Raw genomic sequence first — 15,314 nt, forward strand, 5'->3', positions numbered from 1 at the left:
GCGTCCCACCTGTAGTACCTCCGCGCCCCACTAGAGGGTCACACCTCACCTGTAATACCTCCACTCCCCACTAGAGGGCCCCACCTGTAATACCTCCATGCCCCACTAGAGGGTCGCACCCCACCTGTAGTACTTTTGTGTCCCACCTGTAATACCTCCGCACCCTACTAGAGGGTTGCGCCCCACCTGTTATACCAACGCGCCCCACCAAAGGGTTGTGCCCCACTAGAGGGCCCCACCTGTAATACCTCCGCGCCCCACTAGAGGGTTATGCCCCACCTCCACGCCCCACTAGAGGGTCACGTCTCTCTATAGTACCTCCGCGCCCCACCAGAGGGTCGCGCCCCACAGCTTGAGAGCCGCTGGGCTGAACTAACATGAGGCAGTGAAAGCTGCTTTGATGTCGTCGTTAGTAGACGATGAGTAATGAGTCACACTGTGATACCCTGACACCACAGAGCACACAGAGAAACACTTAGCCTGTGTGTGTGTGTGTGTGTGTGTGTGTGTGTGTGTGTGTGTGTGTGTCAAGACGACAATAGAACATGGCTAATATAACGATGTATGACATGTGGAAACATCTGTCATGTGACCAGCGGCCTCTGGGGGCAGAACATGGCCTCCATGAGGTTAGAGGCACAGATTATAGATGACTGCTGTTCAGCGTTTAGGAGCTGCAGTCTGCACACTGTGACAGAACTAGAGTTTGTCAAGCTCATTTTAATTAAATTACTTCAAGTACACGCCACCGGCCAATAAATTAAACTGACTTCATAATATGAAAAGAGAACTCGAGCCATGAGTCAGAATGCTAATAAATTAAATATGTCCATTTGTAATTTTAGGAAACTGGTTGTTGTTGTTAAATGACTCAAATGAATGAGAGACAATAGTTTATTAAAAGAATAAACATTTATATAGATGCCTGTATGTATGCTGCTGATGTTTTGAGACTCTTTCTTTTAAAAGCAGATTCATTATTTATAACTAAATGAACACATGAACACATGAATATAACACATTTACACAACTTTTACACAAGTTTGGGGATTTTATTTTGTTCAAGGACTTTTCCATGCATGTTCCAGGTTCTCCATGAGCATAAGGACCCTGCGTTCTTGTTTTTGAACAAGACTATTAAACTAGTAATCGTTCCAGAAGGTCTATATTTACCTGTCTGATGCTTCCTGTGACTCACCGCTCTGCACAGGCCTCACATCGTGATTAATTGTGTTAATAACAGCCTGAACACCACAATCAATCACAAAAGGAACGCCGTGTCAAAGCGTGGGGCTCATTAGCGGCGGCGCAGCAGGACTCCTGCATGTTCTCCGTGAGGCAGCAGCCGAACTAAACAAAACTGCCACTCAGGTCTTTGTTCAGGTCTAACGGCCGTCACTGTGCGAGCTACGTAGCGCTGGCGGCTAACCCGTCACTCAAACCCTGCTGCTTCAGCCCGACTGAGTCACAGCCAATGTTTCAAAGCAGGTGTGCACTTACATCAGAGGCTCTTCATTTTACTGAGCCTTCATCTCAATGCAGTGCAGACACAGTGACCTCTAGGGGCAAACCACATGTTCACTGCGTTGAAGGGGATTGGTCAAAGTCTTGCTTTTTGTCATCCTATTTCTTTCTCAGTGATCCATAACCTCACAGGGAGCCGACAGGAATGAGAACACACCTCATGCGGCAGATGAAGGAGCGTCGGGAGCCCATGCACATCCTCATGGAGGACTGCTGCCCCTCCTTCTTCACGGTTCCTGTCTTCAGGTCCAGAATCCGTCCTGTTGACACAAACAGCAGGTCAGTTAAATACCACGACTTCAAACCACACGTCCAAGACTTCAAACCACACGTCAAAGACTTCAAACCACATGTCCACGACTTCAAACCACATTTCCATGACTTTTAACCACATTTCCATGACTTTTAACCACATTTCCATGACTTTTAACCAACTTTCCATGACTTTTAACCAACTTTCCATGACTTTTAACCAACTTTCCATGACTTTTAACCCAATTTCCAACCAAGTTACTTCTTTCATCCTGTATTCTTGGATGCTAACCTGGAGCAGAAGCAGATGACCTGCTGGGTTGAGACTCAAACAGATGCTATGATCAAAGCTCAATAGTTGTGGTTTTAAATCAAGAGAAAAAAAAACATTCTTTGTATTTTCAGACTCAAATAGCTCATCTTTCAGCCTTTTGGTAGCACCTGTTTGGCTAACATGGACCACGAGTACTGGTCTAGGGTCACAGTTAGTGTCGTGCTCATGTTTTACAGTTCTCTACAACAGTCTCCTGTAACCACACCTGGGCAGATATCAGTTAAATGTCCACTGGGAAAACATTAAGATTAATTGGCGTGTGTTCCTTCACATACCAGAGTCCTTCCACACTATTTAAATCCCACCGCTTCACATCAGAAGCTTCCTTTCTCTTTGCGGGCATTGAGACATTCCTGCGGCGGCAGAGAGACAGCTGGTAGCTGGAGCTGCCAGAGGAAACCTGCTCAACACAAAGTCCACAATGACCCTCTTCTTTTGGTGTTGGACGCTCAGGAGAACCGTCGGCACCGCCTGGCACCGAGGACGGAGCCGTGGCACCCAGAGACCGACTGGAAATCACTTCATGGCAGACACACACTTCTGCTGGATTAGTCAAACTATTTCTCACTTTGCAGAGAGCCCCGGTTCCAAGGTTCATACACATGTTGACCAATGGAGTTACAGGACTTTAAACACAGTTACAGGACTTTAAACACAGTTACAGGACTTTAAACACAGTTACAGGACTTTAAACACAGTTACAGGACTTTAAACAGTTACAGGACTTTAAATCAAATTTTCATGACTTTTTGACAAATTTCCAGCACTTTAAACCAAATTTCCATGACTTTTCACCAGATTTCCAGGACTTTAAACCACATTTCCAGGACTTTAAACCACATTTCCAGCACTTTAAAACAAAATTCCAGGACTTTTAACCAACGTTCCAGAATTTATAACCAAATTTCCAGGACTTTAAACCAAATTTCCAGGACTTTAAACCAAATTTCCAGGACTGTAAACCAAATTTCCAGGACTGTAAACCAAATTTCCAGGACTGTAAACCAGAATTCCAGGACTTAAACCAACTATTCATGACTTTAAACCAATGTATGTATGCCTGCTCATTTTGAGCCTCTTTCTTTTAAAAGCATATTCCTTATTTCAAACTCAGCGTAACACATGAATATAACACAGGACTTTTACTACACTATTTTCCCCAGGGACTTTTCCAGGCCTGGAAATAACCATTTTAAAACTCCACGATGACTTTTCCAGGTTTTCCAGGAGGCTGAGAACCCTGATGAGAACTCTGTCCTCCTGCTCCCTGATCTCAGTGGTTTGCATGGAGCCCTGCACTCAGGTGGAGAAGCTTCGGGGCAGAAACCTGAACAATCTCTCGTCTCCATCACCATGAGGACTGATCTGTTCCAGATGGAGAAGGAATATCTCTGCAGATCTGAAGGCGATGGAGGAGAGCATGCTGATGGCCATGATAAACACACGACAGACCACATTACATCAACAACTAGCCCTTAAGAGCAACAAGCACATGCCATTCTCTCTCACTTATACTATTGTTCACCTGCCTGCTTTGCATGCTGGGAGTAAAAAGTCTTCTCATATGCAGCCGAGGCACCAGGAGAAGTGTTGGTATTACACGTACAGTACATGACTTTGACCTCGCCAAACATCAGAAGTTCAAAATGAAAATAAAGCTATTATTATCATCACCATGCCTGAGCGGCCATGTTGTTTTGACACAAAGGGAATGACCGAGCCTTCAACTCTCCGTGGCGATAACATTCCAACAAACGATGAAGTTACGACCAAAGGACGTGAGAGCTAATGCGCCAGATGTTTCACAGGACCGGAGCTGTTAATGCGTGAGGAATTTCACAAAGATATGCAAATACATCCCACAAAAACACTCCATCCCGCCACGCTGGTATTCCTAAAGTGAGCCCGTCCCACGTGAGGTTCCACTTCTCGTTCTCCTATTTCATTACCAGTGGGTCAAACCACAGGAATCATATTTTTCCTCAGCAGCGTGTAAGAGAAGAGTTCAACAGTTCGGGTCGTTCACTTCTTTCATCGCTGTCTGGGAGCGAGGTGAGGATCTCTCTGTTTGCGTCTGAGGTTCCAGTAACTGGATCACATTATTCACATTTCCCAGAAAAGAACTACAGACGGCAACAACTGGTGTCGCAGCTGATTGGTGTTGTTCAGTGCTGCACATCAGTGAGCTGCAGCAGACTCACAACAAAGCAGCTGAACCAGGAGGAAACACGCCGCTTTAGTTCCACTGAATGAGACTTAAATCTCTGAGAAACGGACTTCACAGCCTGCGTGTGTTCTCGTGTGTTTATTACTGAGCTATGTGGACTGCAGTGTGGTTCAGAGGGCCTCTGGGGTCGGCTGATGGACACACTGAGACTGTGCAGGGTGCAGAGGAAGAGACTCAGCAGACAACGCTGCCCTCTGGTGGCCGCTGCCAGCACGTCTGAGCTCTGAAAGAAGGACTTGGGCTTTGCGCTGCGTTCAGGTCCTCTACCTGTCATGGAGTTCTCTGAAGTGCTGAGCTGCTCCCTCAGCTTGTCCACGTCGTCCGGGTGGACCTGCTCGTACAGAGTGCTGCCGAACCACTCGGCCTGAGGGTGGTTCAGCACCGGCGCCACCGAGTCCGACACGTATATGACCCGACCCGTCTCCGCCGCGACCACGAACAGGAAGCCGTCCGCCGCCTCCAGGATCAGGTGCTTCAGTTCCTGCAGGCAGCAGAGGGATGCAGACACAAGTACACCGATCAAACCCCGGACAGTGTGAAGCACCTGAGCATTTCAAACTGAGAGGCAGCGTTCAGAACAATCTGCTGAACGCTGCAACAGGTTGCTTTTGCCATCCTTTTTCTTGAGTGTGTGGGTTTAAATTTCTCGCGGTCACATTCATGCTAAAGTTCATGCTAAAGTGCATGAAGAGAATTTCATCTGCAGCGTGAGACCTTTCAACAAATGCTTGTTCTGGAAATAAAACCCGAGCAAGAGCGAGGATGTGCGAGTGTTTGGTTCGTCGTGTGTGGTGGAGCTCTAGGGGCTGACAGTGACGGACTTCAGGGCTCATTCCTGGGTCAGTTAGAGTGATTTAGACCCCCATGAGGACCAGAACCCGCATCCGGAACTTTACCCGGACCTCAGGGCTCATTCCTGGGTTACTCTGAGGGATCTAGACCCCCATGAGGACCAGGAACCTGTACCTGCTCAGTGAGGAAGGAGGGCTCGTACCTGCTCAGTGAGGAAGGAGGGCTTGTACCTGCTCAGTGAGGAAGGAGGGCTTGTACCTGCTCAGTGAGGAAGGAGGGCTCGTACCTGCTCAGTGAGGAAGGACGGCTTGTACCTGCTCAGTGAGGAAGGACGGCTTGTACCTGCTCGGTGAGGAAGGACGGCTTGTACCTGCTCGGTGAGGAAGGACGGCTTGTACCTGCTCGGTGAGGAAGGAGGGTTGTACCTGCTCAGTGAGGAAGGACGGCTCGTACCTGCTCAGTGAGGAAGGACGGCTCGTACCTGCTCAGTGAGGAAGGAGGGCTCGTACCTGCTCAGTGAGGAAGGACGGCTCGTACCTGCTCGGTGAGGAAGGAGGGCTTGTAGGCCCCGTCCGTGGAGGTGTTGCCGGTGCCCCTCATGGACTTCATGTGGGACACGGCCATGCGCAGGATGGTGAGCTTGTCCGGCTTGCGAGCCAGAGCGCTGCAGGTGGGCACCATGTCCGAGAGCTCCGTGATGTACTGGGTCATTTTATTGCGTCGGCGTCGCTCGATCTCACTGTGGTTTTCTCTAAAACAGAGAAAATAGCAGTTTGACAGTTGGAGAGAGCAGACGACAGGACCACTGGTGGTGAGGGTTTCCCTCTAGACCTTCCACTGCTTTACAGTAACGTCCATCCACACAGTGAGGTTTAGTTTCACTCCACTGGCACACTGGAGGAAGGATTTGACCACTAAATCACACCGTTAACAAGTGATCTGGGATATATTGTTGGGATCAACACTTTTGGTTGAACAGCATTGCTTCATTCTTTAACTTGAAGATGATCATCTTCTGAAGGGAATGTCCTTCAGACGCAACATTTAAGACTCCAGCTGTAGTCTGGATTTGTGAGATGAACATACAAGTATTAATATACCGTTGACAATACTCACTAAGGCTCTGAGTCCTTGTTTGAGTCTAATGTTGCTTGCAGAGATAAACTGAGTTCATGGTGTATATATATATATATTTTTTTAAAATAAAAATAAAACTCAATATATATTTTTTATTATATATATATATATATATATATATATATATATATATATATATATATATATATATATATTTATTAGACGTGTCTTTTACTGAAATGGTTAATATATGGGATTATTATTGTTAGTTAGTATTTCCTGTCTTGGGAACAACAGGCTTGTAGTTTTCCGGCTGTACAGTCATTTGGAAATCCTCTGCTGCCCCAGCTGGCGAGGCCTACCTGGCAAATCTGTCCTTATCCCCACCAGGAATCTGATCATCATCATCATCATCATCACCACAACCATCATACCTACAGAGGAGAGAGGGCACAGCATGTAACACAACGTACACACACACACACACACACACACACACAGGTCAACGGCTTCATGATGCAGCTTCTCATGCAATGACGTCACATATGAACGCGTGAGAGTCTCCGATGGTTCAAAGACTGATGGGAAACTCATCCTGCTCTTCTTCTGTGTTAGTTAAATCATGTGTGTGTCACTCAGAGTCTCCTGTAATGATGTGAGTCACTGTGATGTTTTCCTTTTATTTCATTTTTTTGTACGTTTTGTTATGTTCACAAGCTTGTTACTGTTTTAGTGAATACAGTTATATTTTAAAAGTAAGGAAGCAACTGGGAACAAACACATGTTACAGTTATATAGAATTATTATATTATTGGGGGAATAGTGTCTAAGCACCTGAGTTTAACTGGTTAAACCAAGACTAGAGAAGCCAAAGAGCAGCAGTAGAAAGTCTTGTAGCCTTATATATTACATATATTATATATATATAATATCTAACAGAGTGGCAAACCCCTCACCGTGACAACATGGAGCTTTCTTGTAGCTCAATAAATCCTACATGTAATGCTACTGTCTGTCATTGAGTGCAGTTCCTCATGTGTCCAGCAGGGAGCAGCTGCTCCTCACATTCGCCTCTCAGCTCTGTTTATTTAAAACCTACCGGACCAACGTCTCGGTTCCTCGGGTCATTTGGTTCATTTGGTGTTGGACGAATTCAAGAGCGGCTTTATATTTATATTATTTATATTTATAATATACTTAATATATTGTTCAATTTCAAGAAAAGCATTTGCCTTGGCAATAGAGAAAGCTTTTCTTTAAATGTCGTCAACCAGAGTTTTGTGCTTTAAAAAAAAAAGAAGTATCGGATTAGGCACCGTTTGGGAACTGGTATCGTTTTAAAAGTATTGTTTTAAAGTATCGTTTTAAAGTATCGTTTCAAAAGTATTGTTTCAAAAGTATTGTTTTAAAGTATTGTTTCAAAAGTATTGTTTCAAAAGTATCGTTTTAAAGTATCGTTTTCGCTCCGTATCAGAAAAAACCCAAACGATACTCATCCCTACTCACACTGCTGTGTGATAATAGAAATAAAGCACTTTAAAGTCTACAGCCACCAGAGACAACATGAGAGGAAGTGAAATGTGAGGGCGGTTTGGATGACAGAGAAACACTGAGTCCTCTTCAACAGAACATGTTCAGTGGAGGTCATGAGGAGTCAGTCAGAGGGTTCATGAAGCTCAATATGAACCAAAGCAGACTGAATGTTGGTGCGTTCACACCGTGTGGAATGGAGAACAATAAAATACTTTCAGAAGTTAAAGTCAGTAACTTTAATCCAGCTCTCAGACAGAGCTTCCTTTTCACGCGCTCACCTTGAAAATTTGCTGGGCCCCTCTCCGTCCTCGTCATCAAAGTCCATTCTGGGAAACGACCACAGAGAACAGAGTCACTCAGGGATCAGACACACGGACCTGAGGCTTTACAGGACTTCAAACCACATTATTTGTGTCCATCCATTTGACCATTTGAAATATTATGTAGCAGAAATGATCTCTGGGCTGATAGTGTAACAGTTACTCTGACATGCTTCCACATCTATCACGTGGCTCAGCTGTCATAACTAAACTGCAATAGCCCTGTTTCTACCAGTAGAGGGCAGTCAACCTGACTCAATCAGCAATACACTGAAAGACACTATTCAGCTGCATAAAAGGGCTTCAGTTCATATTTAATATTGTTTCAATATGTCTTCTTCCTATAGTGCTCTTTCTGTACCAAGCCTGTAATAACTACTCCAACAGCAACACCGCTGCCCCGTCACCCAGTGTTACTGTTCATGTCACTGCGGCAGCACGAAGGGTTAATGAATAACCTGCTGCAGGATGCTCCTGTCTAACAAAGCTGGAGGAGATCATTTGCAACAGCTAGTACGTTAGTACAGCCGGTCTATGTCCAGTCTACTGACTCTACTCCGTAACTTAAACCCGCTTCACAAAGACAGGATGTGGAAATGGAAGCAGGGTTTTAGATCTTTTTGGAGATCTCAGGATATTCTGCTAGGATTTTAATCCAGAACACAGAGCGGGAAATGGACGTGTCCAGAGGTTACACTCGTCTGTGCATAACCTCTTGACACGTGTCCAGAGGTTACGCACAGACGAGTGTATCCGGTCATTTTTCAAAATAAAACATTTGTCCGCCCTGGATTTCTTTTTTCTGTCCATTCAGTCTCTCTCAGCGGCCCAGAGAGACCAACAGCTGCTGAACTACAGGATGAGAAGTGATCATCAATGCTGGTGGCAACATGGATGTTAAAGGAGCATCAGCCTCTGGGGCTGCTGGGAGTTTTTCCAGAGCCTGCTACATCAACATGTTCTGTATCTGCAGCTTTACGCTTCACACACTGCTGACGTCCCACCTTGAAGTGCTGCCACCTGCTGGCCGTGCGCTGTGAACGCATACTAGGCGTTGGACACTCACCCTCCTGATCTCCTCTTGCCCCCGCGGCCCGGCACAGCTCCGCCCATCCTCACCTGGCCGCCTCCGACCGCGCCCGGCATGGCCACCGTTCCTGGCAACTCGCTGCCCATCTCTAGAGGAAACAGCAACACACCACGGTGACACGCCGGCTTCACACTGCCGTTACACATGTTCAGTTACACATGTTCAGTTACACATGTTCAGTTACACATGTTCAGTTACACATGTTCAGTTACACATGTTCAGTTACACATGTTCACGTTCATTTAACAGTTACTCTCAGTATGAGGAGCAGGTCCACATTCTGACCAGTGGACCTTCAGGACTTTTCACTACATGTCCATGACTTTTAACCACATTTTAAGACTTTTACAGAAATTTCCCCCGAAATTTCCATGGCCTTTCCAGGAATTTCAGTGGCTTTAAACCAAATTCCCAGGACTTTTCCAGAACTTTCAAAGGCCTTTCCAGGAAGTTTCATGACTTTAAACCACATTTCCAGGAATTTCCATGGCTTTAATTTAGATTTCCAGAAATTTTCCTGAAAATTCCCAAGGATTTCCATGACCTTTCAAGGAATTTCCATGACTTTTTCAGGACTTATAACCAAATGTCCATGAGCAAAAAGTGTGAAATGTGTGTAAACAGTACAAAGTGATAAAATGTAGTATTTAAACTAACAATGAGGATTCAAAGCATACAGTAAACCTTAAATGACTCAAATGAATGAGAGACAATAGTTTGATTAAAAGAATAAACATTTATATAGATGCCTGTATGTATGCTGCTGATATGTTGAGCCTCTTTCTTTTAAAAGCAGATTTATTATTTATAACTAAATGAACACATGAATATAACACATGAATATAACATATTTACACCACTTTTACTACTTCCTTTTATCAAGGACTTTTCCAGGCCTGGAAATAACCATTTTAGAGGAATTACAGGGTTCATATTCAGCCTCCAGCTTCTTCTCTTCCTCCATCTCTCTGCTCACCGTCTCACCTCGTCAGATGCAACGGATCGGCCAAACAAACCCTCCAGTGCGCCGAAAACACGGTTAATATTTGATACGGTGTGTGTTCCTCCTCCCCCCTCTTCCTCCTCCTCCTCCTCCTCCCTGGCTGCAGCCGCCCATCATTCATTCATGACGTGGGTTTGAGGAACACACGGCTCTAAACTAGCGTTATCTGATGAGGAGCTTCTTCATCTGACACACACACACACACACACACACACACACACACACACACACACACACACACACACACACACACACACACACACACACACACACAACTAAAACTGGATTGCAGCAGAATATTTGATGAACACATGAATTGATGATCACGTGTATATCTGTGTGTTTTGGACTAAAAGAAGTTGCTGAATCCAGCAGAAAAGTCTCCAAACATCTCCACATCTCCACTGACGGTCGCTCCAAAGCCCCGCCCCCAAAACGACCACGATAACGTAAACTACAAACATGGCCGCTGTTAGTGTTCACGCTGGTGGCAGGTAAACACCTGAAGTAGTTTTTGATGATTTGAATCATTGACAGTCAGGATCAGCAGCATTTAAAAGGATTAAGCTTATTTTAAAATAGAAGAGATAATACATCTTAATAAACGACGTCCTAAAGGAGCGTCGCCCGTAGCGCGTAAACACATTAATGAGCAACAGGAAGTGAGCATTGCATACGCTCTTCTCCATCACAGCGCTCCTCTGACAGGGTTCTTCCTATTCTCTCTCTCATCCCGTCTTTCTTTCATCCACATGTGTCCACAAGTCTGTCAAACAGCCGCCGGACATTTCACTTTTAAATTCATATTTCAAAAGAGAATACACAGAAACAGAAACACAGAGTAGTTTCTTCAGTAGTAAAACAACATAACCTCTAGAAGTAAATTGAGATCTAATACTTTGGGACTAATGTGACGGCTTGTTTTCAGGGCTGAGTCACATATTCATCAATCCATAAATCAAGTTCCATCGAGTTAAAATGTGTACTGAAAAGTAAATTATAACCAGGGCTGGGCAAAGTTGAAAAAAATGAACAGTGAATGTAATGAATGTACAATAGAGAACAGATCCCTCTCACTTAAACAATGCTTTTACTTCTGTTCTTTATTCTGTTTTCCACCCTGTTCTCCATGTGTATCACTAACATGAGCATCATCAAGAAGGGCCATTGTCTGGAAAACATCTGTAATGTCTGATTGATGCCTAAAAACAATGAAAAAATATTGTAAACTTAACCAAAACTTCTACTTATTTCTGTCACCTTCAGATTAAATCTTATGTGAGATTACAAAATTATTCCTTTTTGGACTGAAACAAATGAAATGAAACGTTAAATGTTATTTTTTTAAAAGGAAGTTTTAATAAATCTGACAAAATGGAGAGAAAGCATTTGGACTAAATGGAGCGTTCTTGTCTTCCAACCACACTGATGACAGGATGAATTTTAACTAAGATTAACACACTTTGGGGTTCAGAGTCTCGTGGGGCCGGGGCTCGAACCGCCGATCCTCTGATTGAAGGACGACAAAACTAAAAACTGTGAAACTTTTGGACTTTTACTACACTTTGGGGATTTTTTATTTTTTTCCAGGACCATTTTAAAACTCCATGACCCTTCCAGGTTCTCCACGAGCATAAAGAACCCTGTACTTTATCAATGCCGGTTCCCTCCAGGTTCTCCACGAGCATAAAGAACCCTGTACTTTATCAATGCCGGTTCCCTCCAGGTTCTCCACGAGCATAAAGAACCCTGTACTTTATCAATGCCGGTTCCCTCCAGGTTCTCCACGAGCATAAAGAACCCTGTACTTTATCAATGCCGGTTCCCTCCAGGTTCTCCACGACCATAAAGAACCCTGTACTTTATCAATGCCGGTTCCCTCCAGGTTCTCCGGGTTCCCCCTACAGTCCACAGACATGCAGACCAGGTGAGTTGGCCTCTAAAGGCTCGTAGCTGTGACTGTGTCTCCACATGAGCCCTGAGACGAACTCGGACCTAGAAGAGGATGAGTGGTTCAGATAATGGAATGAATGAATGAGCCGAAGTCTAAAGTGTACAAACAAGAGACTTCACAAACAAACCAGAGGATTGTGACGACAGGTGACGGTTTACCTCCAATTAAATCATCTGATAATGTCTCGTCTGGTCCGACCAACAGCAAAGTCAAGACGAGCTGCGAATCCTCACACGACAAGAATACAACTGCATGTTTGTCCTTTTTGAACGATAAACGAGTAATTAATTGATTTGACAAACAGATGAGCGTCTCCGTCCTTCAGTCTGCTCATCACGAGCTCCTGAGGTCATCCTCGGCCTCTCGGCACGCAGCCCTCCATCAGATCATTTCACTCGTCATGTTTCACAAGCTCTTACACCAATTGGATCTGGGTGACGGCCAGCTGGAGATAATCTCGCAGTGACACAGCTTTCCCACATCGGCGGGTATCTGGTCTGAGGTCAAGGCCCGCGGCCTCGCCGCCGCACCGCGGGGAACGCGGCGGCTGATCACAGATCAGCGGGCTAACTTCGTCCTCCTCTGCAGCAGCAGCAGCATTACGCGTGACTTAACGCTAACGAGGTTCCTCATCAGCTGCACGCTTCCTCTCAAACATTCGAGTGGATCACTGCAGCCAGCAGAACGTGCAGAGGATTACAGCGAGCGCAGGAGGCCGGCGCCGAGGGGCTTGTGCAGCTTCCACACAAAGATAACGTCCTCTCATCTACAGCGTCCAACACAACCGACACTTCACGTCCAACAAAAGGAAGAGCGATGGAGTGGTTGAGCCTCTTCTCAGCCGACGCGGTTATTTTCCCATCTGTACATTGTTCATTCCAACAACGCCTCCTCTCTGCACTCTGTATGCAGCCCAGGTGCCAATAACCAGACAATTCTTTATTTATATTCCCTTTTCATTTACATTGCCAATGAGGTGGCAGAGACATGTTTTCATACGCACAGCGTCCTCTACACCAGACTCATTACTTTGCCACTCTTTCCTCCTTTCTTCTCTCACACGCCGACACTATGGGATCGTATACGGAGACGTGAGAGAGCAGAAGCTGCTGAAGAACAACATCCAGTGACATGCTACAGGACATGTTGTACGATGACTCAATTAAACTGTGATGTGGACATTAACTGACGTAGCAGATGACTGCACATCACTTCAGATACACATAAATACTTTGCATGTTTACCCTTCTCTATCGTTTACCTTATTTAATAAACTGTACATATCTTTTATCACAGGTATTTTTATTTTTGAATATATGTATTACATTAATCCATTTGGGTCTGTATGCTGCTACTCTGTCAACACATTTCCCTTTGGAGATTAATAAAGTATTCATTCATTCATCATGTGAATAGTGTCATTATCAGGCTCACTGAAATGTGGTTTTAGTATAATTGTACAACATAATGTATGTACTGTCTAATCTGTTGGTGACACACACACACACACACACACACACACACACGTTCTAGAGAAAGTCGTGCAGGTATATTCCATCTCAGCCACTGACGCGCTGGCAGAACATCGCGCCAGACTCCATTCAAACATTCAACATTTCTGCCTTCCTGTGTTTACCAGGACACGTAGGAGTCCCGCAGAGCTTTAACTCGGACATGTTTACATATCAACATCGAGTTTAAGTAAATCGGCAAACGTGTAAACAACCAAGGACCACGTTGCTCTGCTCCAACACAACTTCCAGCAGCGGCTCACACGGAAGGACTCAGTAAAAGTTCACATGTATTTAACCGCACGTCACCTGCTGTCCGGCTGATGGATGCCGGGCTGCAGACTGGTGTCAAAGGGATCGTATACTGATTTAATTACGTACGTCAGGCCAATATAATACGACCATTCATTTATTACAATGTCAGATGTGAAAGGCATCTCGTCCCGTCCACAGAAAGCGGTCACGCTGCACAGAGGAGCCAACAGACCCTTTACCGTTACAACCACCCATCAACAGGAGGAACAAGAGACGTGCAGGTACAGCCGGGTCCACCACCACACGTCAAAATGTCCCCGACATGAAGGGCAACGATATGCAAAACAACCCCTTTTGTATCACTCAGTGAGGACCGAGAACGGCTCGGCGATACGAGCGCATACGAGCTAAACTAAGCTAGCTTAAAAGCGAGATACCCGAAGCAAACACACACAACACCACACGGGAATAAATGTACATCACGGGGCCGGTGTGGAGAGGTTTTGACACGGCCAGCTAGCTAGCTGCGGTAGCAGTGAATTAATACGGCGGTGGGGGAAGGGGGGATGGAGGCCCTCTTCAGCAACAGTGTACAGAACAAGCTAGCTCCTCTCTGTTCTCCGCACCGGGGAGCAATCACTCCGCTCCGTCCCCGCCACCACCAGCCGAGGGACCGACTTACCGGACGGGTTGACCGCGGCGGGAGTTGCCATGTTTTCCTCAACGGAGGAGACACACACACACAAAAAAAAAAAATAACAAAACGACGGCAGCAGCGATGGAGATGACGCACAGCACACGGCCACAGAGTCCCCGCGAGAGGCCGTCTGAGGAAAAAAAGACTCCGCAGGAATAGTGCACGCGAGGCTCGGCCCAAAACCGCCTCACTCACGCCCGTCGCTCGACGCGGAGGGAGAACTAGTCCGGTCCAGTCGACTGGGGGGAAAGCCCGTTTCTGTGCTAGTTTAGAGCAGGAGACGAGAGAGAGAGTCTTTGATGGAGAATGTCTCTCAAGAGCAGGTTTTTAGTGAAATGCAAGATGTCTGAGTGGAAGCACCGCGAGATTTTAGGGCTGCTTGAATAAATTAATGTTGTCCAGTGTTCTGGTGCAGCGGTGAATGCAGCGCAGAGACGGGAACGCATTGCTGCGCAGCGTGTGAAGCTCGTGTTAAAAACTGTGACTTCTCATCACATGTGGCTGTAGAGACTCAGGTGTGTGTGTGTGTGTGTGTGTGTGTGTGTGTGTGTGTGTGTGTGTGTGTGTGTGTGTGTGTGTGTGTGTGTGTCCATCTTTGCAGTGTCTGCACGTGAGCTTCCCTCTACTGTTACATTACCTGCTTCATTTAACCCGTTAAACCGTGGAACCAATTTTGAGTGTTTTCCCTGTTTGAGTCCTCATAGGAACCCCAAATTAATTACAATACTTGTGTTTATTGTTTGTA

At 45.6% G+C, this 15,314-nt stretch overlaps 1 protein-coding gene across 1 annotated transcript in view; it reads right to left on the minus strand.

The window, feature by feature from the left end:
- Positions 1-15,009, minus strand: part of arnt2 (aryl-hydrocarbon receptor nuclear translocator 2) — a 30,581-nt gene extending 15,572 nt beyond the window's left edge. The window contains exons 1-6 of the mRNA XM_068596862.1: positions 14,555-15,009; positions 9,126-9,237; positions 8,018-8,065; positions 5,667-5,880; positions 4,605-4,818; positions 1,682-1,784 (exon numbers count right to left, since the gene is read on the minus strand). Of these exons, the coding sequence (XP_068452963.1) occupies positions 1,682-1,784; positions 4,605-4,818; positions 5,667-5,880; positions 8,018-8,065; positions 9,126-9,237; positions 14,555-14,585 (722 nt within the window). The 5' untranslated portion in view covers positions 14,586-15,009. The remainder of the gene's footprint in view (positions 1-1,681; positions 1,785-4,604; positions 4,819-5,666; positions 5,881-8,017; positions 8,066-9,125; positions 9,238-14,554) is intronic.
- Positions 15,010-15,314: the final 305 nt, after the last annotated feature.

Source organism: Clinocottus analis, unplaced genomic scaffold, assembly GCF_023055335.1.
Source record: "Clinocottus analis isolate CAN_PGR_092001 unplaced genomic scaffold, fCliAna1.0.p SCAF_104, whole genome shotgun sequence".
Taxonomy (NCBI): Eukaryota; Metazoa; Chordata; class Actinopteri; order Perciformes; family Cottidae; genus Clinocottus; species Clinocottus analis.